General features: G+C 45.0%; 1 protein-coding gene across 1 annotated transcript; it reads right to left on the bottom strand.

Moving 5' to 3' along the window:
* Nucleotides 1–23918: 23918 nt before the first annotated feature.
* On the bottom strand, nt 23919–27341 carry LOC123113188 (uncharacterized). Its single transcript, XM_044534360.1, has 3 exons — nt 26913–27341; nt 24590–24697; nt 23919–24488 (listed from the first exon to the last, which is right to left on the bottom strand). The coding sequence occupies exons 1-3, from the start codon at nt 27207–27209 to the stop codon at nt 24174–24176; spliced, it is 720 nt and encodes a 239-aa protein (XP_044390295.1). The 5' UTR covers nt 27210–27341; the 3' UTR covers nt 23919–24173.
* Nucleotides 27342–27557: the final 216 nt, after the last annotated feature.

Below are 27557 nucleotides of genomic sequence, written 5' to 3'. Positions count from 1 at the left end.
TATACCTTCTACCTTAGATACGATGGCAAGATCTTTGTTGCCAAGAACGGATCCTTTCGGGAGAAAGAGTTTCTCTTGAAAGAAATAATTGTTCTCTCGAAAGAAATAATTGGGAGGAAAGTAGAACTCGATGAAGTACTACCTCTTGAACCGGAAAGTAGCGCAGCTCAGGAAGATGTTCCTGTGGTGCCTGCACCGACTGGAGAGGAAGTTAATGATGATGATCAAGGTACTTCGGATCAAGTTGCTACTGAACTTCGTAGGTCCACAAGGACACGTTCCACACCAGAATGGTATGGCAACCCTGTCCTAGAAATCATGTTGTTAGACAACGGTGAACCTTCGAACTATGAAGAAGCGATGGCGGGCCCAGATTCCAACAAATGGCTTGAAGCCATGCAATCCGAGATAGGATCCATGTATGAAAACAAAGTGTGGACTTTGACAGACTTGCCCGATGATCGGCAAGCGATAGAAAACAAATGGATCTTTAAGAACAAGACGGACGCGGATGGTAATGTTACCATCTATAAAGCTTGACTTGTCACTAAGGGTCATCGGCAAGTTCAAGGGGTTGACTACAATGAGACTTTCTCTCCCGTAGCGAAGCTGAAGTCCGTCCGAATCATGTTAGCAATTGCCGCATACTATGATTATGAGATATGGCAAATGGACGTCAAAACGGCATTCCTTAACGGCTATCTTAAGGAAGAACTGTATATGATGCAGCCGGAAGGTTTTGTCAATCCTAAGAATGCTAACAAGGTATGCAAGCTCCAGCGATCCATTTATGGGCTGGTGCAAGCATCTCGGAGTTGGAACATTCGCTTTGATGAGATGATCAAAGCATTTGGGTTTATGCAGACTTATGGAGAAGCCTGCGTTTACAAGAAAGTGAGTGGGAGCTCTGTAGCATTTCTCATATTATATGTAGATGACATACTTTTGATGGGAAATGATATAGAACTTTTGGACAACATTAAGGCCTACTTGAATAAGTGTTTTTCAATGAAGGACCTTGGAGAAGCTGCTTACATATTAGGCATCAAGATCTATAGGGATAGATCGAGACGCCTCATAGGTCTTTGACAAAGCACATACCTTGATAAGATATTGAAGAAGTTCAATATGGATCAGTCCAAGAAGGGGTTCTTGCCTGTGTTGCAAGGTGTGAAATTAAGCTCGGCTCAATGCCCGACCACGGAAGAAGATAGAGAAAAGATGAGTGTCATCCCCTATGCCTCGGTTGTAGGGTCTATTATGTATGTCATGTTGTGTACCAGACCTAATGTAAACCTTGCCGTAAGTTTGGTAGGAAGGTACCAAAGTAATCCCGACATGGAACACTGGACAACGGTCAAGAATATCCTGAAGTACCTGAAAAGGACTAAGGATATGCTTCTCATTTATGGAGGTGATGAAGAGCTCGTCGTAAAGGGTTACGTCGACGCTAGCTTCGACACAGATCTGGATGACTCTAAGTCACAAACCGGATACGTGTATATTATGAATGGTGGGGCAGGAAGCTGGTGTAGTTGCAAGCAAAGCGTCGTGGCGGGATCTACATGTGAAGTGGAGTACATGGCAGCCTCAGAGACAGCGCATGAAGCAATATGGATGAAGGAGTTCATCACCGACCTAGGAGTCATACCCAATGCATCGGGGCCGATCACTCTCTTCTGTGACAACACTGGAGCTATTGCCCTTGCCAAGGAGCCCAGGTTTCACAAGAAGACCAGGCACATCAAGCGTCGCTTCAACTCCATTCGTGAAAATGTTCAAGATGGAGACATAGATATTTGCAAAGTGCATATAGATCTGAATGTCGTAGATCCATTGACTAAACCTCTTCCGCGAGCAAAACATGATCAACACCAGAACTCTATGGGTGTTCGATTCATCACAATGTAACTAGATTATTGACTCTAGTGCAAGTGGGAGAATATTGGAAATATGCCCTAGAGGCAATAATAAAATGATTATTATTATATTTCCTTGTTCATGATAATTGTCTATTATTCATGCTATAATTGTGTTATCCGGAAATCATAATACATGTGTGAATACATAGACCACAACATGTCCCTAGTGAGCCTCTAGTTGACTAGCTCGTTGATCAATAGATAGTCATGGTTTCCTGACTATGGACATTGGATGTCATTGATAACGGGATCACATCATTAGGAGAATGATGTGATGGACAAGACCCAATCCTAAGCATAGCACAAGATCGTGTAGTTCGTTTTCTAGAGCTTTTCCAATGTCAAGTATCATTTCCTTGGACCATGAGATCGTGTAACTCCCGGATACCGTAGGAGTGCTTTGGGTGTACCAAACGTCACAACGTAACTGGGTGACTATAAAGGTATACTACAGGTATCCCCGAAAGTATCTATTGGGTTGACACGGATCGAGACTGGGATTTGTCACTCCGTATGACGGAGAAGTATCTCTGGGCCCACTCGGTAATGCATCATCATAATGAGCTCAATGTGACCAAGTTGTTGGTCACGGGATCATGCATTACGGTACGAGTAAAGTGACTTGCCGGTAACGAGATTGAACGAGGTATTGGGATACCGACGATCGAATCTTGGGCAAGTAACGTACTGATTGACAAAGGGAATTTTATACGTGATTAGTTGAATCCTCGACATCGTGGTTCATTCGATGAGATCACCGTGGAACATGTGGGAGCCAACATGGGTATCCAGATCCCGCTGTTGGTTATTGGCCGGAGAGCTGTCTCAGTCATGTCTGCGTGATTCCCGAACCCGTAGGGTCTACACTTAAGGTTCGGTGATGCTAGGGTTGTAGAGATATTAGTATGCGGTAACCTAAAGTTATTAGGAGTCCCGGATGAGATCCCGGATGTCACGAGGAGTTCCGGAATAGTCCGGAGGTGAAGATTTGTATATAGGAAGTCCAGTTTCGGCCACCAGGAAAGTTTCGGGGGTCACCGGTATTGTACCGGGACCACCGGAAGGGTTCCGGGGGTCCACCGGGTGGGGCCACATATCCCAGAGGGCCCCATGGGCTGAAGTGGGAAGGGAACCAGCCCCTGGTGGGCTGGTGCGCCCCCTTGGGCCTCCCCCTGCGCCTAGGGTTGGAAACCCTAGGGGTGGGGGGCGCCCCACCTGACTTGGGGGGCAAGTCCCCCCCTTTGGCCGCCCCCCCCCCCCTTGAGATTGGATCTCTAGGGGTCGGCGCCCCCCAGGTCCCCTATATAAAGAGGGGCGAGGGAGGGCTGTGCACCCTAGTCCCTGGCGCCTCCCTCTCCCCCCCGCAACACCTCTCCCTCTCGCTGAGCTTGGCGAAGCCCTGCCGAGATTCCCCGCTACTTCCACCACCACGCCGTCGTGCTACTGGATCGCCATCAACCTCTCCTTCCCCCATGCTGGATCAAGGAGGAGACGTCTTCCCCAACCGTACGTGTGTTGAACGCGGAGGTGCCGTCCGTTCGGCACTAGGATCTTCGGTGATTTGGATCATGACGAGTACGACTCCATCAACCCCGTTCTCTTGAACGCTTCCGCTCGCGATCTACAAGGGTATGTAGATGCACTCCTCTCTCTCATTGCTAGATGACTCCATAGATTGATCTTGGTGAAGCGTAGAAATTTTTTATTTTCTGCAACGTTCCCCAACATATACACCACCTGTCCCCAGTAGTTGATTTTGAATCAAACTCCACTCCTACCGTATGCTTTGGAAGAGAACTCCACCTGCTTGTGCTGATTGCAAAGGACAATCCATTCCAACCATCCATCAACCTTTTGGCATCTAATCCCATCTTTACTTTCCACTCCAAACCTTCTTCAAATCCATAGCTAAATCTTGAGAGTTTGAGTGTTGAGGAAATTATATTTTGAAGCACAAGAGTAAGAGATTCATTTTTCAAGCAACATCATCTTGTTACTTTTGGAGTGTGTGCGCCTCCTTGATCGGCTAGGTATACTTGGAAGTCTTTAGGTTTGCGACGAAAGCAATAAGTTTGTAAGGGCTTGGAGATCACCTACTTTGTGAAGATCTACCCTAGTGAGGCTAGTACTTTGTGGGCGTAAACCATGATGGAATAGGTTGGTTGCTTCAAAGTGGACCTTTTGTGGGTGAGCGTCCTCCGTCGATCGTTCCTTCGTGGAATCTCGCAGCATGAATTCTTTGTGATTCTAGATCCTTCGTGGATTGAAGCCTCCAAGATAGCACCAACTATTCGAACCATGAGGAAAATCTTCACCAAGTCGATTGTGTTTGCGAACCTCTTAACTCTATTCCTTTACTTGCACTTGCATGTTTACTTTATGTTACCTATTACTCTAGATATGAATGTGTAGGGTGTTCTTTAGATTACTAGAAAAGCTTAAAATATGCAAATAATTTAAATCGGGAACATAGTCCATTATTGAGCTTAGTAGTCTATTCACACCCGCCCTAGACATAATTATTCATTCTACAATCTTGCAATGGCATCAATGTCTTGCAGAGATCTGATTTTGTTTTTGCAACGCTAGCTTCTGGTACTTCTCCACCTTGCAACTTCATGGTGAATGGCTATCAATATGACCAAGGCTACTGTCTAACCGATGACATCTATCTATTTTTGTCAACATTTGTGATGGCAATTTGCAATCTGAGAGCAGGAAGCACAATCATTTTGCCAAGGGGCAGGAGTCTGAGAGGAAAGACATTGAGAGGGTATTTGGAGTGCTGCAAGCAAGACTTCCAATTCTTGCAGGCCTGCTTGTTTCTAGAACAAGGATGTCTTGGCAATATCATGACATGTTGTGTGATCCAACACAACATGATCATAGAGAATGATAGGGATATGCCATGCCATTGATTATGAAGATATTGACACAATTGTGAGGCCTCACAGTTACATAGACCGCATTCAAGCATTTCTTGAGGTGTATCGAAAGATTGAAAGCTGGATCTCCCATCATCAACTGAAGTAGGATATCGTTGAGCATCATTGGCAGCTAGCTGGGAGGCAGTGCACTTATTCTTCTAAAATTTATTTATTTCTACTTGAACAAATTATTTGATCGGATTAATTGTTGCATTTAAATTATTTGTTAGTTGAACTATTTGATGTATTCGGATTAATGGTTTGTAGAAAATCATTGAATTGGTTGGTCTAAATTATTGTAAATAGGGTAGAAAGCAGAAAACAAAAAGAAAAAAAAGTGTTCACGTATAGCCTGTGCAGCATCCAAAATATTATGAAGCACGCTCCATATCTGTTATGAAGGTTGCCGACAGGACAACTCTGCCAGAGTTACTCCAAGATCATGCATACACAAGCTGGACTGTAAACTTAGGATTTTGCTCCACCTTTATTTGTACCATCATGTACTACAGATCTGAACATTTATGTGATGATCTCACGTTCGTGTACTGGTACACAATCATTGAACCCACGGAGGTCTCTGCCGCTGGTTTTACCTCTATTTCCCATGGTTTACTGGGGATGCAAAAAAACAGATTACTCCACACGATTTAGTAACAAAACGAACAACATTCGACACGATTTTTCATGTAGATGGGCAATTAATGAACGTTGTATTCCCAACCATCATTCCTCGGAGGCTAGGAACATCTAGTACGGCAGTCTATCTACCTGTTCATGCTTAACAGACAGCTAATTAAGCGGCCGGCCCCATTAGTAAATAACACTATTCAAGGAGTCGGATCGCGTGTCAAGTCAGTGCAAAACGAGTAGATGAACGTGCGCGAGAGTCCATTGGTCATGGTCCTAATCCTCAAAATAATCTAGCTAAAATATGCTAAGTGTTCAATATTTTCTGAGGAAAATGTAGTGATCGATAAATTAGTGAAATAGTTTATTCTTTATGGAGAATTTTCTAGTTTTGATGGATTTCATTCCATGTAAATATGTATTGGAAGTTGGAATGCCTAAAGTATTGGTGCATTAGGGCATCTCATACGCGGATCCCTAAAACGGATGTAGTATTCGTCCGCGGACATGAATATGACAGCCGGCCATCAAATCATGTCCCCTGAATGTCCGTCCCGCGTCCCTGCCTTGGCCCGGCCCCTGCACCCCATCCCCGGCCTTGCCCGCCACCCCCGCCGCCCTTCTTTTTGCCAACCACCCCATCATTTGCCTTCTTTTTGGGAAGCAGGTTTGTCATGTCACCAAGTTGATCTTTCTGGTGGACACCTTCTATGGATCCTCCGCCTTCGCCGGCTCCGATATCTCGTTGTACGGGTCCATGCGGTGGCAGAAAGCCAACGGGAATTAGGGTGGAGGGTTGCGGCGATCGGAGCGAAGAGGGTGGGGAATGTGCGAGCTTTGGCGCAAAAGCAGTGTAGATGTGGCCAAATGTATGGGCTCCGGGTGGGGTTTTGGGTGGGACGGGGGTGTCCGAGTCCTATGTAGCGGAGGTCCATACTTCGGCAAAGCCCCCCCCCCCCGGTATGCTTCCAGTTTTGCGGGAAAACGGGCGCGCGTATACGTCCATTTTGCATCACTATTTTCGTATCATAAATTACTACCATTCTAATGCATTTTTCCTCTTCATTTGCATGTATTATCGAAAGATGAAAATTGCCAACAAGCTGCGGAAAAGGAGAAAATAAGGACTAGTGAAGAAATTATTATTTTCAAAGACCAAAAATCAAATAAAATACATATGGAGTTTTCTCACGGGCTTCCCGTGGGGTCCACATGTCCCCAAATTGTGACCAACCCCTGGGCCACTCCAAGAATTAGTGAAGGGCATGTCGATGTAATGATGCCTTCATTATTCTGTCCATAGATGGATGTGCAACCCTCCACAAGCAAGGGATCAAAATTGTTTCCATGTCGCTGCATGGTTTAATGCTAGCAAAAAAGCCTCATGAAGGGGATGACGCCGACCGTTGCCTACAAAGATGGGCGAAGGTGGACAAAAGGATATGGAGTTGGGGTTCAAATTTACCAACTCCACTCTACATTGGCAAGACACTGGAGAAATTTTTTTTTGAAGGTGGGATGCCCAGCCCGACCTTCAAGAACTCTGAGGGCACCACATATGCCGTCGCCGGGATAGGAACCTCCTGGCCATCGCAGGGGCCACCTCACACACATGGAAGGAGGTAGTAGCCCTTGCCCCTTGAATTGCTGCAGGATGGCCTCACTCAAATTGCATTTGCACCACCCATCTTGGTCAGCGCAGTAGCGAGTCATCTCTGGCTATGAGGAGAAGTGACGATTGAAGAAGAAGGGGAACGAGAGAGGTACAACTTTGCTGGTCTAACAAGTGCTTTCTAGTTATACTGCCCTACCCCTCGCGGGGGCAAGGGGACACTCAAACTTTTGAGAGAATTCACTTGGCATGACAACTCAGGCAAATTTCGTGTTCAGGGGACACGATATTTTGCTACCAATCAAATCTTGAGGCAGTCATAATCCCGGCTAGGATATGGTCCCTCACATATTTTTCGGGGCACTAGGAACCCTGATCGTTTTGGGTCAAGGTTTCAGCACGGGTATGATTGTCAATCTGCTCGGATGAGATCATGATTTCGGGGAGGACTCAAAAACTTTGGCGACTGATGCACCAGGTCCCTTTGGGGAGGTAATGGAAAGGGCTCTTGAGAGGGAGGCGCTAGAAAATACTTCCCTAGGCTTCCTCCCCTAAGAGAAAATGAGTCCTACGTTGTCGGTGTAAATCCAGGCAGACCCTTTGGTAGGGTATCACGACTAGCCGGAAAGCCCAGAGGGTAAACATGAGAGCTGTTTATGAAGGAAATATGCCCTAGAGGCGATAATAAAGTTATTATTTATTTCCTTATTTCATGATAAATGTTTATTATTCATGCTAGAATTGTATTAACCGGAAACTTAGTACATGTGTGAATACATAGACAAAACATATTGTCCCTAGTACGCCTCTACTTGACTAGCTCCTTAATCAAAGATGGTTATGTTTCCTAACCATAGACATGTGTTGTCATTTCATGAACGGTATCATATCATTCGGAGAATGATGTGATGGACATGACCCATCCTTTAGCTTAGCATTATGATTGTTACAGTTTCATTGCTACTCTTTCTTCATGACTTATACAAGTTCCTCAGACTATGAGATTATGCAACTCCCGAATACTGGAGGAACACTTTGTGTGCTATCACACGTCACAATGTAAATGGGTGATTATAAAGATTCTCTATAGGTGTCTCTGAAGGTGTTTGTTGGGTTGGCATAGATCGAGATTAGGATTTGTCACTCCATGTTTCAGAGAGGTATCTCTGGGCCCTCTCGGTAATACGCATCACTATAAGCCTTGCAAGCATTGTGACTAATGAGTTAGTTGCGGGATGAAGTATTACGAAACGAGTAAAGAGACTTGCCGGTAACGAGCTTGAACTAGGTATGATGATACTGACGATCGAATCTTAGGCAAGTAACATACCGATGACAAAGGGAACAACATATGTTGTTATGCGGTTTGCCGACAAAGATCTTCGTAGAATATGTAGGAGCCAATATGAGCATCCAGGTTCCGCTATTGGTTATTGACTGGAGATGTGTCTCGGTCATGTCTACATAGTTCTCAAACCCGTAGGGTCCGCACGCTTAACGTTCGATGACGATTTGTATTATGAGTTATGTGTTTTGATGACCGAAATTCGTTCAGAGTCCCGGATGATATCACGGACATGACGAGGAGTCTCTAAATGGTCGAGACATAAAGATTGATATATTGGAAGGCTACATTCGGACACCAGAATGGTTCGGGTCGTTTCGGATAAGTTTCGGAGTACCGGGGGTTACCGGAACCCCCTCCGGGAAGATATTGGGCCTCATGGGCCTTAGTGGAGAAGAGAGAGGGCCGACTAGGAGGTGGCGCCCCCCCCCCTTGCCCTAATCCGAATTGGACAAGGGGAGGGGCGGCACCACCCTCCTTCTTTCTCTCCTCCTCCTCCTTCCCCCCATCTCCAACTTGGAATAGGAAGGGGGGCGAATCCTACTAGGTTTGGAGGCCTAGTAGGACTCCCCCCCATGGCGCGCCTCCCCTCTTGGCTGGTCTCCTTCTCCCCCTCCTTTATATACGTGGCCAAGGGGCACCCCATAGACAGACAAGTTGATCTTTTAGCCGTGTGCAGTGCCCCCCTCCACAGTTACACACCTCGGTCATATCGTCATAGTGCTTAGGCAAAGCCCTGCATCGGTAACTTCATCATCACTGTCGCCACGCTGTCGTACTGACGAAACTCTCCCTCGGCCTCAACTGGATCAAGAGTACGATGGATGTCATCGAGCTGAACGTGTGCTGAATGCGGATGTGTCGTACGTTCGGTACTTGGATCAGTTGGATCGCGAAGACGTTCGACTACATCAACCGCGTTAACTAACGCTTCCGCTTTCGGTCTACGAGGGTACGTGGACACACTCTCCCCTCTCGTTGCTATGCATCACATAGATAGATCTTGCGTGATTGTAGGAAACTTTTTGAAATTACCTGATGACCCACAAGTATAGGGGATCTATCGTAGTCCTTTCGATAAGTAAGAGTGTCGAACCCAACGAGGAGCAGAAGGAAATGACAAGCGGTTTTCAATAAGGTATTCTCTGCAAGCACTGAAATTATCGGTAACAGATAGTTTTGTGATAAGGTAATTTGTAACGGATAACAAGTAATAAAAGTAACTAAGGTGCAGCAAGGTGGAACAATCCTTTTTGTAGCAAAGGACAAGCCTGGACAAACTCTTATATAAAGGAAAGCACTCCCGAGGACACATGGGAATTATCTTCAAGCTAGTTTTCATCATGCTCATATGATTCGCGTTCGTTACTTTGATAATTTGATATGTGGGTGGATCGGTGCTTGGTACTGCCCTTCCTTGGACAAGCATCCCACTTATTATTAACCCCTCTCGCAAGCATCCACAACTACAAAAGAAGAATTAAGGTAAACCTAACCATAGCATGAAACATATGGATCCAAATCAGCCCCTTACGAAGCAATGCATAAACTAGGGTTTAAGCTTCTGTCACTCTAGCAACTCATCATCTACTTATTACTTCCCAATGCCTTCCTCTAGCCCAAACAATGGTGAAGTTTCATGTAGTCGACGTTCACATAGCACCACTAGAGGAAAGACGACATACATCTCATCAAAATATCGAATGAATACCAAATTCACATGACTACTTATAACAAGACTTCTCCCATGTCCTCAAGAACGAACATAACTACTCACAAATCATATTCATGTTCATAATCTGAGGGGTATTAATATGCATAAAGGATCTGAACATATGATCTTCCACCGAATAAACCAACTAGCATCAACTACAAGGAGTAATCAACACTACTAGCAACCCACGGGTACCAATCTGAGGTATTGAGACAAAGATCGGATACAAGAGATGAACTAGGGTTTGAGAGGAGATGGTGCTGGTGAAGATGTTGATGGAGATTGACCCCCTCCTGATGAGAGGATTGATGGTGATGGTGATGACGATGGCGATGATTTCCCCCCTCCCAAAGGGATGTGTCCCCGGCAGAACAGCTTCGTCGGAGCCCTAGATTGGTTCCACCCAGGTTCCGCCTCGAGATGGTGGCGCTTCGTCCTGAAAGCTTCCTTATGATTTTTCCAGGGCAAAAGACACCTTACACTAGAAGATGGGCATCGGGGGGCTTCCAGGTGGCCCACGAGGCAGGGGGCGCGCCAGGGGGTAGGGCGCGCCTCCCACCCTTGTGGACAGTGGATGGCCCCCTATGGTGCTTTCTTCGCCCAATATTTTTAATATATTCCAAAACTGACTTTCCTGGAGTTTCAGGACTTTTGGAGTTGTGCAGAATAGGTCTCTAATATTTGCTCCTTTTCCAGCCCAGAATTTCAGCTGCAGACATTCCCCCTCTTCATGTAAACCTTGTAAAATAAGAGAAAAAAGGCATAAGTATTGTGACATAATGTGTAGTAACAACCCATATTGCAATAAATATCGATATAAAAGCATGATGCAAAATGGACGTATCATTACCGCGTTCCCCAACAGTGGCATCAGAGCCAGGTCTATGCGTAGATGTTATATGCACGAGTATAACACAAAGAGTTGTGGGCGATAATAGTCATACTGCTTACCAACAACATCTTACTTTGATTCGGCGGTATTGTTGGATGAAGCAGCCCAAACTGACATTACATGACCGTGTTCATGAGACTGGTTCTACCGACGTGCTTTTGCACAAAGGTGGCTGGTGGGTGTCTGTTTCTCCAACTTTAGTTGAATCGAGTTTGACTACGATCGGTCCTTGTTGAAGGTTAAAACAACACACTTGATGAAAAATCGTTGTGGTTTTGATGCGTAGGTTAGAACGGTTCTTGCTAGAAGCCCGTAGCAGCCATGTAAAACTTGCAACAACAAAGTAGAGGATGTCTAACTTGTTTTTGCAGGGCTTGTTATGATGTGATATGGTCAAGGCATGATGTGATATAAATTTTTGTATGAGATGATCATGTTTTGTAACAAAGTTATCGGCAACTGGCAGGAGCCATATGTTTGTCGCTTTATTGTATGTAATGCAAGCGCCACGTAATTGTTTTAATTTATCACTAAGCGGTAGCGATAGTCGTAGTAACTATAGTTGGCGAGATGACAACGATGCTACGATGGAGATCAAGGTGTCGCGCCGGTGACAATGGAGATCGTGATGATGCTTCGGTGATGGAGATCATGAGCACAAGATGATGATGGCCATATCATGTCACATATATTGATTGCATGTGATGTTTATCATTTATGCATCTTATTTTGCTTAGTACGGCGGTAGCATTATAAGATGATCCCTTATTAAATTTCAAGTTACAAGTGTTCTCCCTGAGTATGCACGGTTGCTACAGTTCGTTGTGCCGAGACACCACATGATGATCGGGTGTGATAAGCTCTACGTTCACATACAACGGGTGCAAGACAGTTTTGCACACGCGGAATACTCGGGTTAAACTTGACGAGCCTAGCATATGCAGATATGGCCTCGGAACACTGAGACCGAAAGGTCAAACGCGAATCATATAGTAGATATGATCAACATAGTGATGTTCACCATTGAAAACTACTCCATCTCACGTGATGATCGGACATGGTTTAGTTGATTTGGATCATGTGATCATTTAGATGACTAGAGGGATGTCTATCTAAGTGGGAGTTCTTAAGTAATATGATTAATTGAACTTTAGTTTATCATGAACTTAGTCCTGATAGTTATTTTTGCATGTCTATGTTATTGTAGATCAATGGCCCGTGCTACCGTTCCTTTGAATTTTAATGCATTCCTAGAGAAAGCTAAGTTGAAAGATGATGGCAACAACTACACGGACTAGGTCCGTAACTTGAGGATTGTCCTCATTGCGTCATAGAAGAATTACGTCCTGGAAGCACCGTTAGGTGTACCACCCGCGCCAGCAACTGCAGACATTGTGAATTCCTGGCAGACATGTGTTGATGATTACTCGATAGTTTAGTGTGCCATGCTCTACGGCTTAGAATCGGGACTTCAAAGGCGTTTCGAACGTCATGGAGCATATGAGATGTTCCAAGAGTTGAAGTTAATATTTCAAGCAAATGCCCGAGTTGAGAGATATGAAGTATCCAACAAGTTCTACAGCTGCAAAATGGAGGAGAATAGTTCTGTCAGTGAACACATACTCAGAATGTCTGGGTACCATAACCACTTGACTCAGCTGGGAGTTAATCTTCCTGATGATAGTGTCATTAACAGAATTCTTCAATCACTGTCACCAAGCTATAAAGGCTTCATGATGAACTATAATATGCAAGAGATGAACAAGACTATTCCCGAGCTCTTCACGATGTTAAAGGCTGCGGAGGTAGAAATGAAGAAGGAGCATCAAGTGTTGATGGTCAACAAGACCACTAGTTTCAAGAAATAGGGGAAAGGGAAGAAGGTAAACTTCAAGAAGAACGGCAAAAAGTTGCTGCTCAAGAGAAGAAACCCAACTCTAGACCTAAGCCTGAACCTGAGTGCTTCTACTGCAAAGGGACTGGTCACTGGAAGCGGAACTGCCCCAAGTATTTGGCGGATAAGAAGGATGGCAAAGTGAAAGGTATATTTGATATACATGTTATTGATGTGTACCTTACTAATGCTCGTAGTAGCGTCTGGGTATTTGATACTGATTCTGTTGCTCATATTTGGAACTCAAAACAGGGGCTATAGATTAAACGAAGATTGGCTAAGGACAAGGTGACGATGCGCGTGGGAAATGGTTCCAAGGTCGATGTGATCGCCGTCAGCACGCTACCTCTACATCTACCTTTGGGATTAGTTTTAGACCTGAATAATTGTTATTTGGTGCCAGCATTGAGCATGAACATTATATATGGATCTTGTTTGATGCGAGACAGTTATTCATTTAAATCAGAGAATAATGGTTGTTCTATTTATATGAGTAATATCTTTTATGGTCATGCACCCTTGCTGAGTGGTCTATTTTTGTTGAATCTAGATAGTGATGATACACATATTCATAATATTGAAGACAAAAGATGCAAAGTTGATAATGATAGTGCAACTTATTTGTGGCACTGCCATTTGGTTCATATTGATATAAAGCGCATGAAGAAACTCCATGCTGATGGACTTTTGGAATCACTTGATTATGAATCACTTGGTGCTTGCGAACCGTGCCTTATGGGCAAGTTGACTAAAACTCCGTTCTCCGGAACAACGGAACGAGCTACTGACTTTTGGAAATAATACATACAGATGTATGCGGTCCAATGAGTGTTGAGACTCGTGGTGGGTATCATTATTTTCTTACCTTCACAGATGAGTTGAGTAGATATGGTTAATCTACTTAATGAAGCATAAGTCTGAAACATTTGAGAAGTTCAAAGCATTTCAGAGTGAAGTGGAAAATCATCGTAACAAGAAAATAAAGTTTCTACGATCTGATCGTGGACGTGAATATTTGAGTTACGAGTTTGGTCTTCATTTGATACAACATGGGATAGTTTCACAACTAACGCCACCTGGAACACCACAACGAAATGGTGTGTCCGAACATCGTAACCGTACTTTATTGGATATGGTGCAATCTATGATGTCTCTTACTGATTTACCTCTATCATTTTGGGGTTATGCTCTAGAGACGGCTGCATTCACTTTAAATAGGGCACCATCAAAATCCGTTGAGACGACGCCTTATGAACTGTGGTTTGGCAAGAAACCAAAGTTGTCGTTTCTTAAAGTTTGGGGCTGCGATGCTTATGTGAAAAAGCTTCAACCTGATAAGCTCGAACCCAAGTCGGAGAAGTGCGTCTTTATAGGATACCCAAAGGAAACTATTGGGTACACCTTCTATCACAGATCTGAAGGCAAAATCTTTGTTGCTAAGAATGGATCCTTTCTAGAGAAGGAGTTTCTCTCGAAAGAAGTGAGTGGGAGGAAAGTAGAACTTGACGAGGTAATTGTACCTTCTCCCTTATTGGAAAGCAGTTCATCACAGAAATTAGTTCCAGTGATTCCTACACCAATTAGTGAGGAAGTTAATGATGATGATCATGAAACTTCAGATCAAGTTACTACCGAACCTCGTAGGTCTTCAAGAGTGAGATCCGCACCAGAGTGGTACGGTAATCCTGTTCTGGAAGTCATGTTACTAGACCATGGTGAACCTACGAACTATAAGGAAGCGATGATGAGCCTAGATTTCACGAACTAGTTTGAGGCCATGAAATCTGATATGGGATCCACGTATGAGAAAAAAGTGTGGACTTTGGTGGACTTGCCCGATGATTGGCAAGCCATAGAAAAAAAAATGGATCTTCAAGAAGAAGACCGACGCAGACGGTAATGTTACTGTCTACAAAGCTCGACTTGTCGCGGAAGGTTTTCAACAAGTTCAAGGAGTTGACTACGATGAGACTTTCTCACCCGTAGCAATGCTTAAGTTTGTCCGAATCATGTTAGCAATTGCCGCATTTTATGATTATTAAATTTGGCAGATGGATGTCAAACTGCATTCCTGAATGGATTTCTGGAAGATGAGTTGTATATGATGTAACCAGAAGGTTTTGTCGATCCAAAGGGTGCTAACAAAGTGTGAAAGCTCCAGCGATCCATTTATGGACTGGTGCAAGCCTCTCAGAGTTGGAATAAACGCTTTGATAGTGTGATCAAAGCATATGGTTTTATACAGACTTTTGGAGAAGCATGTATTTACAAGAAAGTGAGTGGAAGCTCTGTAGCATTTCTAATATTATATGTGGATGACATATTGTTGGTTGGAAATGATATAGAATTTATGGATAGCATAAAGGGATACCTGAATAAGAGTTTTTCCATGAAAGACCTTGGTGAAGCTGCTTACATATTGGGCATCAAGATCTATAGAGATAGATCAAGACGCTTAATTGGACTTTCACAAAGCACATACCTTGATAAAGTTTTGAAGAAGTTCAAAATGGATCAGTCAAAGAAAGGGTTCTTGTCTGTATTACAAGGTGTTAAATTGAGTCAGACTCAATTCCTGACCATTGCAGAAGATAGAGAGAAAATGGAAGTCATTCCCTATGCTTCAGCCATAGGTTCTATCATGTATGCAATGCTGTGTACCAGACCTGATGTGTGCCTTGCAATAAGCATATCAGGGAGGTACCAAAGTAACCCCAGAGTGGAGCACTGGACAGCGGTCAAGAACATCCTAAAATACCTGAAAAGGACTAAGGATATGTTTCTCGTTTATGGAGGTGAAAAATAGCTCGTCGTAAACAGTTACGTCGATGCAAGCTTTGACACTGATTCGGATGACTCTAAGTCGCAAACTGGAAACGTATTTTATTGAATGGAGGAGCTGTCAGTTGGTGCAGTTCCAAGCAGAGCGTCATGGCGGGATCTACGTGTGAAGAGGAGTACATTGCTGCTTTAGAAGCATCAAATGAAGGAGTCTGGATGAAGGAGTTCATATTCGATCTAGGTGTCATACCTAGTGCATCGGGTCCAATGAAAATCTTTTGTGACAATACTGGTGCAATTGCCTTGGCAAAGGAATCCAGATTTCACAAGAAAACCAAGCACATCAAGAGACGCTTCAATTCCATTAGTCATCAACTTTCGGGAGGGGACATAGAGATTTGCAAGATACATACTGATCTGAATGTTGCAGACCCATTGACTAAGCCTCTTCCACGAGCAATACATGATCAGCACCAAAGCTCCATGGGTGTTAGAATCATTACTATGTAATCTAGATTACTGACTCTAGTGCAAGTCGGAGACTGAAGGAAATATGCCCTAGAGGCAATAATAAAGTTATTATTTATTTCCTTATTTCATGATAAATGTTTATTATTCATGCTAGAATTGTATTAAATGAAAACTTAGTACATGTGTGAATACATAGACAAAAGATATTGTCCCTAGTATACCTCTACTTGACTAGCTCGTTAATCAAAGATGGTTATGTTTCCTAACCATAGACATGTGTTGTCATTTGATGAACGGGATCACATCATTAGGAGAATGATGTGATGGACATGACCCATCCGTTAGCTTAGCATTATGATCGTTATAGTTTCATTGCTACTGCTTTCTTCATGACTTATACAAGTTCCTTAGACTATGAGATTATGCAACTCCCGCATACCGGAGGAACACTTTGTGTGCTATCAAACGTCACAACGTAAATGGGTGATTATAAAGATGCTCTATAGGTGTCTCCGAAGGTGTTTTTTGGGTTGGCATAGATCGAGATAAGGATTTGTCACTCCGTGTTTCGGAGAGGTACGTCTGGGCCCTCTTGGTAATACTCATCACTATAAGCCTTGCAAGCATTGTGACTAATGAGTTAGTTGCAGGATGAACTATTACAGAACGAGTAAAGCGACTTGCCGGTAACGAGATTGAACTAGGTATGATGATACCGATGATCGAATCTCGGGCAAGTAACATACCGATGACAAAGGGAACAATGTATGTTGTTATGCGGTTTGACCGATAAAGATCTTCGTAGAATATGTAGGAGCCAATATGAGCATCCAAGTTCCGCTATTGGTTATTGACCGGAGATGTGTCTCGGTGATGTCTACATAGTTCTCGAACACTTAGGGTCCACACGCTTAACATTCGATGACGATTTGTATTATGAGTTATGTGTTTTGATGACCGAAGTTTGTTCAGAGTCCCGCATGAGATCACGAACATGACAAGGAGTCTCTAAATGGTCGAGACATAAAGATTCATATATTGGAAGGCTACATTCGAACACCGGAATGGTTCGGGTCGTTTTGGATAAGTTTCGGAGTACTGGGGGTTACCGGAACCCCCTGCGAGAAGTTATTAGGCCTCATGGGCCTTAGTGGAGAAGAGAGAGGGCCGGCTAGGAGGTGGCGTGCGCCCCCTTGCCCCAATCCGAATTGGACAAGGGGAGGGGGCAACGCCCCCTCCTTCCTTCTCTCCTCCTCCTCCTTCCCCCCTTATCCAACTTGGAATAGGAAAGGGGGGCCGAATCCTAATAGGTTTGGAGTCCTAGTAGGACTCCCCCCCATGGCGCGCCTCCCCTCTTGGCCAGCCTCCTCCCCCCTCTCCTTTATATACATGGCCAAGGGGCACCCCATAGACAGACAAGTTGATCTTTTAGCCGTGTGCGGTGCCCCCCTCCACAATTACACACCTCAGTCATATCGTCATAGTGCTTAGGCAAAGCCCTGCATCGGTAACTTCATCATCACCGTCACCACGCTGTCGTGCTGGCGAGACTCTCCCTCGGCCTCAACTGGATTAAGAGTACGAGGGACGTCATCGAGCTGAACGTGTGCTGAACGCGGAGGTGCCGTACGTTCGGTACTTGGATCGGTTGGATCGTGAAGATGTTCGACTACATCAACCGCGTTAACTAACTCTTCCGCTTTCGGTCTACAAGGGTACGTGGACACACTCTCCCCTCTTGTTTCTATGCATCACATAGATAGATCTTGCGTGGTCGTAGGAATTTTTTTGAAATTACCGCGTTCCCCAACAGTTTACCCAAGTTGAAGTGCTCATGGTGGAGGTAAAACCCTACTCCTGCTCTTCTGTATTGATTGGAAGGGGTACAAATTACAGAGGAGATTGTTATGATCATGGGCATAGGTAAGGGTGAAGATTGTGTCCATCATCTAGCCTGAACCCCTACTTATAAACGATGCCGAGGATCAAGGGTTTACATAATCCTAGTCAATTGTGGTGGTTGGAGACTTGGAGGAGTATAATCGATCCGGCCTCCTTGTCTTGCATGGAAAGGATGTTGGTTTCCTTCTTCTGGATGACCCAAAGGCCGGGCCCGATTCAGGGGCGTATGCCATCCTAGGGGTCATGATTTAGCCTGATGGGTCATCTTTCGATACTAGAAGGCACCCCTAGGCCCTGGCACCGTCACACGTGACCATATTGAATTATAGTACTAGTGAGGGGCTTGTCAATGAGTAAGCTTACCCACTCGGAACGAACTGATATGACCAACCCTGACTGCGACATCACCACATGTGTCTAAGGGTTCCCGAGTCTTGCAATATGCAGTGCCTGAGTAGACACTCATGAGATGAGTGGTCCGATGTGGGATTTACGAGCTTAGGCCAACTCCAATCGATCCCCTATTCGGTCGTAAGGGAGGATAAATTTGGTTGTCCTCCTCTACGCCACACCTAGCTGATCCCCTAAACCCCTAAACCGAATAGATGGGGATAATTTATCCTTCCCCGTCGAAAAACCCGTTCAACCTCCCTAAATATCCTTACTGTGTGCGACTAAGTAAAAGTGTCGCGCCCTATCTCCCGCCCTCCACCGGCTCTATTCCCGCCACAGCCTCCACCATGCTCCGCCGCCGCCACCGATGACCGGCCCTCCCACCGGAATGGATAGCCCGGATCCTTACGCCACCCCGCCGGCTTGTCTTCGCCGGAAACGGCCCCCACGATGAAGAAAAGCTTGGGCATAAAAAAAGTCCACCGGGTTCAAGCTCTGGCTCCAATCGCGGCAAAGGCTGCCGGGGTGGTGACCGCCTCTCCAGCGACGTCCTGCCGCCCTCCTACCGCTCTAGCCGGAGCCAGGAGAGCTAGAAAACCGACGGCGGCGGCATCAGCCCTCGCCGAGGAGAACACAAAGAAGAAAAAGAAGAAAAAAGCCACAATGACGCCCCGTCCACGGCTAGTACCTCATGAGCGTCTCCAGCGACACCTACGAGCACTGCTTCGGCGCGTCGGGCGGCGGCAGTCGGCAAGAAAGGTCACGGGCGCCAAGTGCTCGATGAAATGCCAGCAAGGTAAATAAAAACAACTTCAACATTTCGGTCGATGATGATTGTTGGTAGCCAATGGTGATGTAATTTGGTTGTTTTTATGTCGTAGTGCGAAGATGAACACAACCAAATTCTTAGCGTCTTTGGAGTCCTTGGCAACGATGGAGCTGAGCTCAACTATGACTCAATTTGACATCATTCGGAGGCGGCCGAAGAAGATGAGGTGGCTGAGGACATGGAACAAGAGGAGGTGGCCGAAGAAGAGGAGGAGGTCAATGAAGATGAAGTTGTGGATGTGATGTTTTCTTCGATGACCACCTCATTTGAGTTGATGGATGCCATTGATTGGCTTGATCCACAACATATACATGTTATGTTTGTGGTGGTTTTGGATCAAACATTTGTGTTTGAAGTTATGCCTTTTGGATGAACTATGTATGTTTTTTATTTGAAGATTGCGATGATGAAACTATATGTGATGACAGTTATGTTATGCATGTTTAATTTTCAATGTTTATATATATATATATATATATATATATATATATATATATATATATATAGTGAATTGTTTGAAATTCATGCAGCTAGAACACTAAATCTATACTATTTTTTTACTCCACTAAAGTTTAGGGGATCGGCTAGGTGCGGCCAACTATAGAGGAGGAAAATTTTACTCCTCTAACTTGTCTGGATCCTCCTTTAACTTTTGGGGGATCGGTTAGAGTTGCCCTTATGCGGTTAAGGGAGATATGTGCCTCTTAAATGTAAGATTGTCTAACTGTATCCCATCTAACCGGAGAGTATCCCTAACGAACCGCCTTTGTCCGCATATAAGAGGAGGCCCCAGAGAAGGAGAGAGGCAGGGGTCTAGCTCAGAGATAACAAACTTGAAAACATACTCCTTGTAGTCGTCACGATCATCAATAAAGAGACGTAGGATTTTTACCCATCCCAGGGCCTGAACCTGGGTAAAATCACCGTGTATGTTCATCCGTTGGCTATTTCCCTTCAGGCACCCCCCCCCCCCCTCCTTCAACATTATAGAGTTATAAAAGATCGCTCCACCCTTATTCATCAACACCAAGGGAAATAGATAATATATTTTTTGAATTTTCTTGACAGCTGTGACAATAAAGGGTCACTATAAAATGATGACTGACATCAAGTCGCACCCATTTGTCTGGATAAGAACAACTTAAAATTCCACGAGATAGTACAAACTCCTAGTGTCATCTAACCATTACTAGCCACCACATTGGTACTTTGAATTGTCTGCAGCCTTTTTCTACATGATAATAGAAGCACTCCTCTTCTCGCAATAAATAAAATAAAATAGAAGCACTCCTCACATAAACACTTTTGCGCTGAGCACTTGCCACTTTATGAGTACATAAAAGACCAAAAGAAACCATGCACTGCATGTCTTCAAATACGCCAAGCCCCATATTTAGTGCCTTCTTTTGATCAGACAAAACTAAACAACACTTGCATTGTATAGTGGAAAAGCTAGCAGACAGAATCCTTTTAACCGAAGAGATTCAGTATCAGCAACCTTTGGAACAGAATCCTGTTCGTGTTAGCTTTCTTTTGATGACCACCATTAGCGGTGGTGGTTTTACATAACGCAAGTTGTGTGCATCTTATCTGCTTTTTGGTTTCTATAGAACTCCTGCTAGGTCACACTAGGTTAAGGTCTAATGAAGTGCGATCTTCATTGGAAACTACATATATATTTGTGCACTTCAACTAATGATCAATGGTCCAGATGTACTTTTAGGGCGTCCATAAATAATGCACAATGGAGTAATGCTCAAATTTTGACTTGTGTACTTTGGCACTAATTATTTTGTTTCTTCCTGTCATTCTATCAAAATTTATAGGGTTTAGAATGAAAGAAGGTGCTCAGTTGCTGCATTTGAAAACTATAGAGCAGTTGTCTTCTCCTCAAGGATTGCATTGGATGTAATGTAGTTAATTAGCAACTTGTGAATCCCCGCAAAAACAATTAGCAACTTGTGCATTGTTAAAGCGGGGAAAACTAACACTAAGAATCAGAGTTAACAACAACTATGCGCATTTTATGGAACTCATATTCAATGGGTACACTTGGAGATCCTGGACTTAATTAGAGACCCATACAAAATAATGGAAGCTGAGTGATATTATTACTCACCCTTCTATCAACTTGAACACATGTTTTGCACATATATGCAAGTCGAAGGAACATTTCTCTCTTCAGTAAATGGAAATTTGATGCGTGGGAATGTTCAGAAGAAACATCTAAGGCAAGTATTTCCTGATAAAACAACATGGCAGTAAGATTATTTTCTGGATTTGGAGTGTGGCTCCACGACGCGTAAATTGGTCAACCCAAACCCACGGCCCGTCCTTTCTTGATAAATTAGCTGCAAATTTCAGTGGAAATACTCCATCCATTTCCCAGTATGATTAAATTGCTGTCTTAATTTTGAAAGTCACTTTCTACTCGAGTAGTTTTATTAGTTCAAACACACACAAGAGAAAACCAAGAGTGTGTTGTCCACACCCTTAAAAATATTCCAAGGACCCATCCTTAACATGTTGTGTCAAGCATCATGTGCCCCTGTACTTAATAAAAGAACCGAATGGGCTACTAGTCAAATCCCATTTGATCAGCAAAACAAGAGAACTTCTACCATACTGTAAAAAAACACAGATTAATCCAGCCACTTGCACCAGTTAGTTCAACCATGCAGTCAGCAACCATAAAAGAAACACAGCACAAACAAACAAACAAACTCTTATTGGAACTCCAGCTCTGCTCAGCTCTTAGTGAAACTATCTTTCCCAATGCTGCACTGAACCCTGATGATGAGTGGCCACCACTCATTCTTTCCCAGCCTGACATCACCAGTCACCACCTTATCCTCTCCCTGTTTATTTAACTTTCAGCACCCCTCCGCTAGCCTAGCCATGTTGTGCTTTGCAACCTGTATGTTTCTTCTTTGGCACTAGAAAAAATGATTTGCCAATGCAGTGCAGAGCACACTCAGATTCTAGCAAGAGGTTGGGCTCAGAGTTCAGACAGCTTTTACTGGTTGTTCAATAACCGCAACAGTAGTTAGCTTCAGGTGCTCTCTCAAGTCTCAGCTCAGCTGTTGCAAAAAGTTTGAGAGACTTTAGTGCTTGTGATTGTGCTCATGAAACCAAGAATGCACATGTTGCCAAAATATCGTGTCATTTTGTTTCATGCCTACAAACCCCGCACTCACGGCCAACAATGCATCGCACAACTATGCATCCCCCCTCACCGAGTATCCCGCCATCGTGCTTGCTTCATGTTAAACAAGGAGAAAGTCAAAACAAATTCTCCATGGCAGTTGGCCAAACATTCGCCGTGCGTGGTTTCCCTCATGGACGACGTTGGCAGGGGGCAGACGATACCCGGGCCACGGACAGATCCGAGGGTGCAACGGCAGTGAAGTACAAGGCACATGGGTGGAGGAGCGGTGGTCCGACAAGAACTGGGCGGCGCCGGAGTGGTGTAGAGGCGGCGGCGGTCTTGGTAGGTGTGGATACAAACCAAGGGGGAGGGCTCCGGCAGAGGGGTTTTCGAGTGTGTCGGACTCCGGCGTGGCGGGCGTCGGGACTCTCCCAATCCTCCCCAGCTTTGTTTCCGGTTTGGCGAAATTCAGACGCGCGGACCGGTCCATGGCCGTTCAATGCACGACGTCGGATGACACAAAGTGTCCGGACCGCGTTGTTCAGACGTTTAGCGGCGTTTTGACGGACGGGACGTTGGAGATGCCCTTAGCTTAAGGTGCTCTCCCAAAGTCTCAACTCACCTGTTGCAAAAAGTTCAAGAGCCTTTAGTGCTGCACCTGTCCCTTCACACTGCCCTCTGCTTCACAGTGCATTCGGAAACTTACGCATCTCTGCTTCTTTGGGATGGATGACACAACACAACACAACAAAAGTTGAATCCCCTTAGAGCTTTAGTGAGCTGCGCGCGCGCCAGGCACATCTTTTTCCATGTCACAATAGTTCTTTAGTTGCAGGTGGTTTCTTTTTTCTTTATCAGCGTGGTATGGTCGCATCGCCATTTGGCAAAGAAGCCAAAGGAAACGTAGCTATCTCCTGCCTGTTTCTTATCAGGCCGATGCTGTCCGCACGACTGTGATGCATCAGCTAACGTCCGAACAGCCTTGCCAATTCTGCGTGTGCATTTTTTTTTCATGAAACAAACAGCTGGAGGTAACGACTGCTTCCTGCATATGCACATGGTAATGGTAATGGACGTTTGGAACAAGAATATTCAGGTCAACAGCTCAGGATCCCCGTTCAGGATGCTCCAAATTTGTCGACAGAGTTTTGCCCGGTCCGCCTGCTACCACAAGGGGGACACAGACATACACCTCCCCTTCCCTCTCTTGGATTCCTCACCTCATTCGCCTCCCGGGAAACTAAAATAAAAGAGTGGACCTGCGACCTAGTAGTATTCAGGACGTGAACTACCCTGAAATATAGACATAAACAACCCAACAGACCAATTTTTCTGTATCATCGAGAAATAGTCGTACCCAGCTGAGCAAAATATACAAAGATGCGCAAGCTGACGATATCAACGCGCATTGTGACCGGGCATGACAATGTTTTCTTCAGTACGGCACACGGCACCATCGACAGCAAACGATCGACCCGTCACATGATTTGAAGTTCAATGCAAAGAGTAATACAAAGAATATACTCAGCATAAAATGACTCGCAATAGGTACATACATGCATATCGATGAGCTTTGATTTTCCACACGAGCTAGATCGGTTTGCGTACAATCAGCTGGACGGGCAGGCAAACCTACAGGCTAGAGCTCCCCTTGAGTACAGGGGCAGGCAGTGGCAGGAGAGTGCTATGGACAAACGGTCGTTCCAGGAGAGCCTAGAAGAACTTGTTGAACTGGCCGCTCAGGGACCCCTTCACGTTCGAGTACAGCCCGTAGAGCGAGTACTGCTGCAGGTTCGACACCTCGTACCACGAGTTGAGGACCGACTCGTGCTTGTCCGTGCCCGAGAAGGCCAGCTGGATGCCGATGCTGCAGTCCATGGATCCCTGGTTATTGCTCTTGCAGATGTTTGTTCTGATGGCGCAGGTTTGCTTGCCGAGGCAGATGAAGTTTGGCTTCCCTGTGCAGGCACCACACCCGTCCTTCTTCCAGTGCAGGTTCTGAAGCTTGCCTTTGTTGAATTCAAGAACCTAGAAATGCATCAACATGGAGCGGCAACATTCAGAATTCGCTTGGTTAAAAGTTTATAGATGATGGTAACAACGGTACATCTGTGGTCCCACTCCCATACCAGGGTGAAGCTGGACACTGTAACTGAGGAATTGGAGACAAAGACTGGTTGAGATCTGGCTGCATACTTCCTGCCAGCAAATGCTACCATGTACCCACCAGCTGAGGCCTACAAAATGCAAAGAGCTTTGGTCATACAAATTTGTATACACACGACAGAAATGACTGAACACTATCTAGTGAGAACTAGTCAGCCATGACACAATGTAAATTCAGGTTATCACACAGGTAAAAAAGAGCAGCATTTCTCAGAGTTATACCGCCCTATTGTAAGTTGGGACAAACTATGCTTTTTCATCAGTTGCAGCAGGAGATGATCAAGTCTCAACCAATACCAACTACCCTGGAGTTTTCGGAATTAGGGGGATAGGCATAGTTGAGAAGGAAACTAAACAACGAATGTACTAGTCCTGAAAGTTCAATATCCACAGATGGTGATACTTTTATGGGCAGTGAATTAACAAAATGCTACTACAGGTTCCATTATGGTTTACCGAAACACACAGGCTCCATTTTCAGTTTTTTTTATCAAAAGGACAGTAGGAAAGGCTCCTACTGCATATATATTACCCACTCACACAAATGTTACATAAAGTTACATAAGTACGATGGGGGGGGGGGGGGGGGGGTGGTGGACACCCACAAGAGGAGTTTACAAAGGCAGTAATAAACACTGCTGTTTTTTCTCAGAAGTCCTATGTATCAGAGCTCCATTTTCAGTTGATAGGGTTAGAGGCACAAATATCACCTGGCCAAGTTCTTGACACTAAAAAAGACAGCAGTAATGCCCAAACAAAGAAAACACGGTAATCATAAATTAATAAGAACTGGCCAAATTGCATCATCCAGAAACCTTTAGCAATTTGACACTTAACACCCTCCTTCCCTTCCCTCGACAAGTCAAGTTTCCCACTGCTGGAAACCAGCAACATAATACCGGCACATGTCTGGTTCACGACCAAATTTAACCATACCAAACTATCACAGCAACCATACTGGCCACATAGCAACATTTTAGCACCAAGCCAGCCAGGCCCCTTGCTCTTTGATATACCTAGTTATCTGTCGGTATGACTTGCATAAAATAGCAAACTTTTTTCTTTGTTTGAGTTCAGGAGGCAGGAAGTTCAGAGGGGATATTCAACACAATATAAATGATGGTTCATTTCTAGCATTCTAAATGGATGGTTGGATAATGAATCACAAAATAGTCCTTGGAAACTCTCATAATGATGTCTCCTTAAGGCAATAACCATGTTGTCTCTAAAATGCAAATGCAGTCAGATATCAAAAAGGAATTCATCAGTGAAGTGTGGTGTCGCTGAAGTTCACAACAATGAGATTTAGGTTTCATATCACAGATGCACATGTTTTTGTGTTCACCAATGGTATCAATTACCATGGCAATGTATTCGGTGAGTGTTTGTTTTTCTGTTTAAGCAACGATTCAACATGAAATTTTTCCCTTTTATAGGAGGCATTCCTTCATTCACCAAACATCTTCTTGGAGTTTCAAGTTCAAATTCAGGTTGCGTTGGGAGAGAACAATTTTTCTGGTGAAAGTGACTTCATCCATTCATATTCTTTCTCATGTTATACTAGCTTGTAAGATGACAGAGGTTTCTCATTTCTTTTCTTTCGACACAAATGGTATTTGAACTTGAAATTTCAGAGATGCTTGATGAAATAAGAATTAGAACCTTTCATTAATTCATGTTGACTTGGTGCTTAAGGCTCTCACGCCTTGAGCCGGCATTATTTGCATTTTCTTTACCACGACTGGGCTTTCACCATATATGCTCCCATATAAGGCTACTATTCCAGCACCAAAAAAGAATACACACAGTGCTAACCCTACCATTGTTCATAGAGGAAAATTGTTAGATTATCTCAACTTCCCTCACGCGACAACTATTTTCCAATCCCCCAACATGCTGACACATTGCGAAGGCATTGGTCCTTGTTAGTTTCAATCTTTCCCTTTGTCACAATGCAGAGCTAGGAAAACGATCTTGCGTACAGGCAAACCAGCCGAGCAGCATCGTCACCCTATGGCTGCAACTAGATCAATGAATTGCACAGAAAGCACACGGATCATACCAACCAACGCTAATTGCATCCAGCACAGGCCAAAGCAGAAGGTGCTGGCGCATCACAGCAGCATTGGCAACAACCCCAACCGACCTCCACCTACTCCCGCATTTCCACAAGCACGTAGAGCGCAGGGAGGATCTAGCAAATCCAAGTTACTCCGAGCAAATGCAGAGAACCAAAGCATCGAGGAAGGCGCGGGGAAGGATTGAGGGAAGGGGGATCGCGCTTACGGGGCTGAAGCCAATGGTGGTGTTGACGGTGAGGAGGGAGATCTCGTCGACCTTGGGGCGGAAGAGGGAGAGCTGGGAGAGCTGGGTGAGGCGGCGGTCGCAGGGGGAGAGCTGCGTGGAGCCGGAGTAGAAGGCGCCGTTGGCGGCGAAGGCGAGGCCGAAGGTGAAGCCGTCCCCGCGCTGGATCTTGGTGTCGGTGCAAGGGTCGTAGACGCGGTTGGTGTCCCCCGCGGCGGCCAGGGAGGCGGCGCAGGCGAGCGCCAGGGCGAGCAGCAGCGGCGCGGAGGCGGCGGCCATGGCGGCGAGATTCGCGGGGCGGAGAGGGGCGGTGCAGCTTACCGACTTTAAAACTCGGTTTTTTTTTGGAAGGGGAAAGCTGGCGAGAGCGGAGTTGAGGAAGGAGGAGAAGCTCGTGTCGTGGGTGACAGCGATGGAAGTGGGTGCGGGGAACAGTTCAGTTCTTTTATTTTTTTTTAGATGGAAACCCGGCCACATGGGCCCGGTTGGCAACCGCTGTAAAAGGGCCTGGCATGGCACGGGAATCGGCCCGGCACGCCAGTTATACAGGCCGGCCTGGCCCGGCACGGCTGCGGATCACAACCGTGCCTCTCGCGGAAGGAGAAAAAAGAAAATGATTTTTTTCCG

Source organism: Triticum aestivum, chromosome 5B, assembly GCF_018294505.1.
Source record: "Triticum aestivum cultivar Chinese Spring chromosome 5B, IWGSC CS RefSeq v2.1, whole genome shotgun sequence".
NCBI lineage: Eukaryota > Viridiplantae > Streptophyta > Magnoliopsida > Poales > Poaceae > Triticum > Triticum aestivum.
This window is presented reverse-complemented; position numbering and strand designations above follow the sequence as displayed.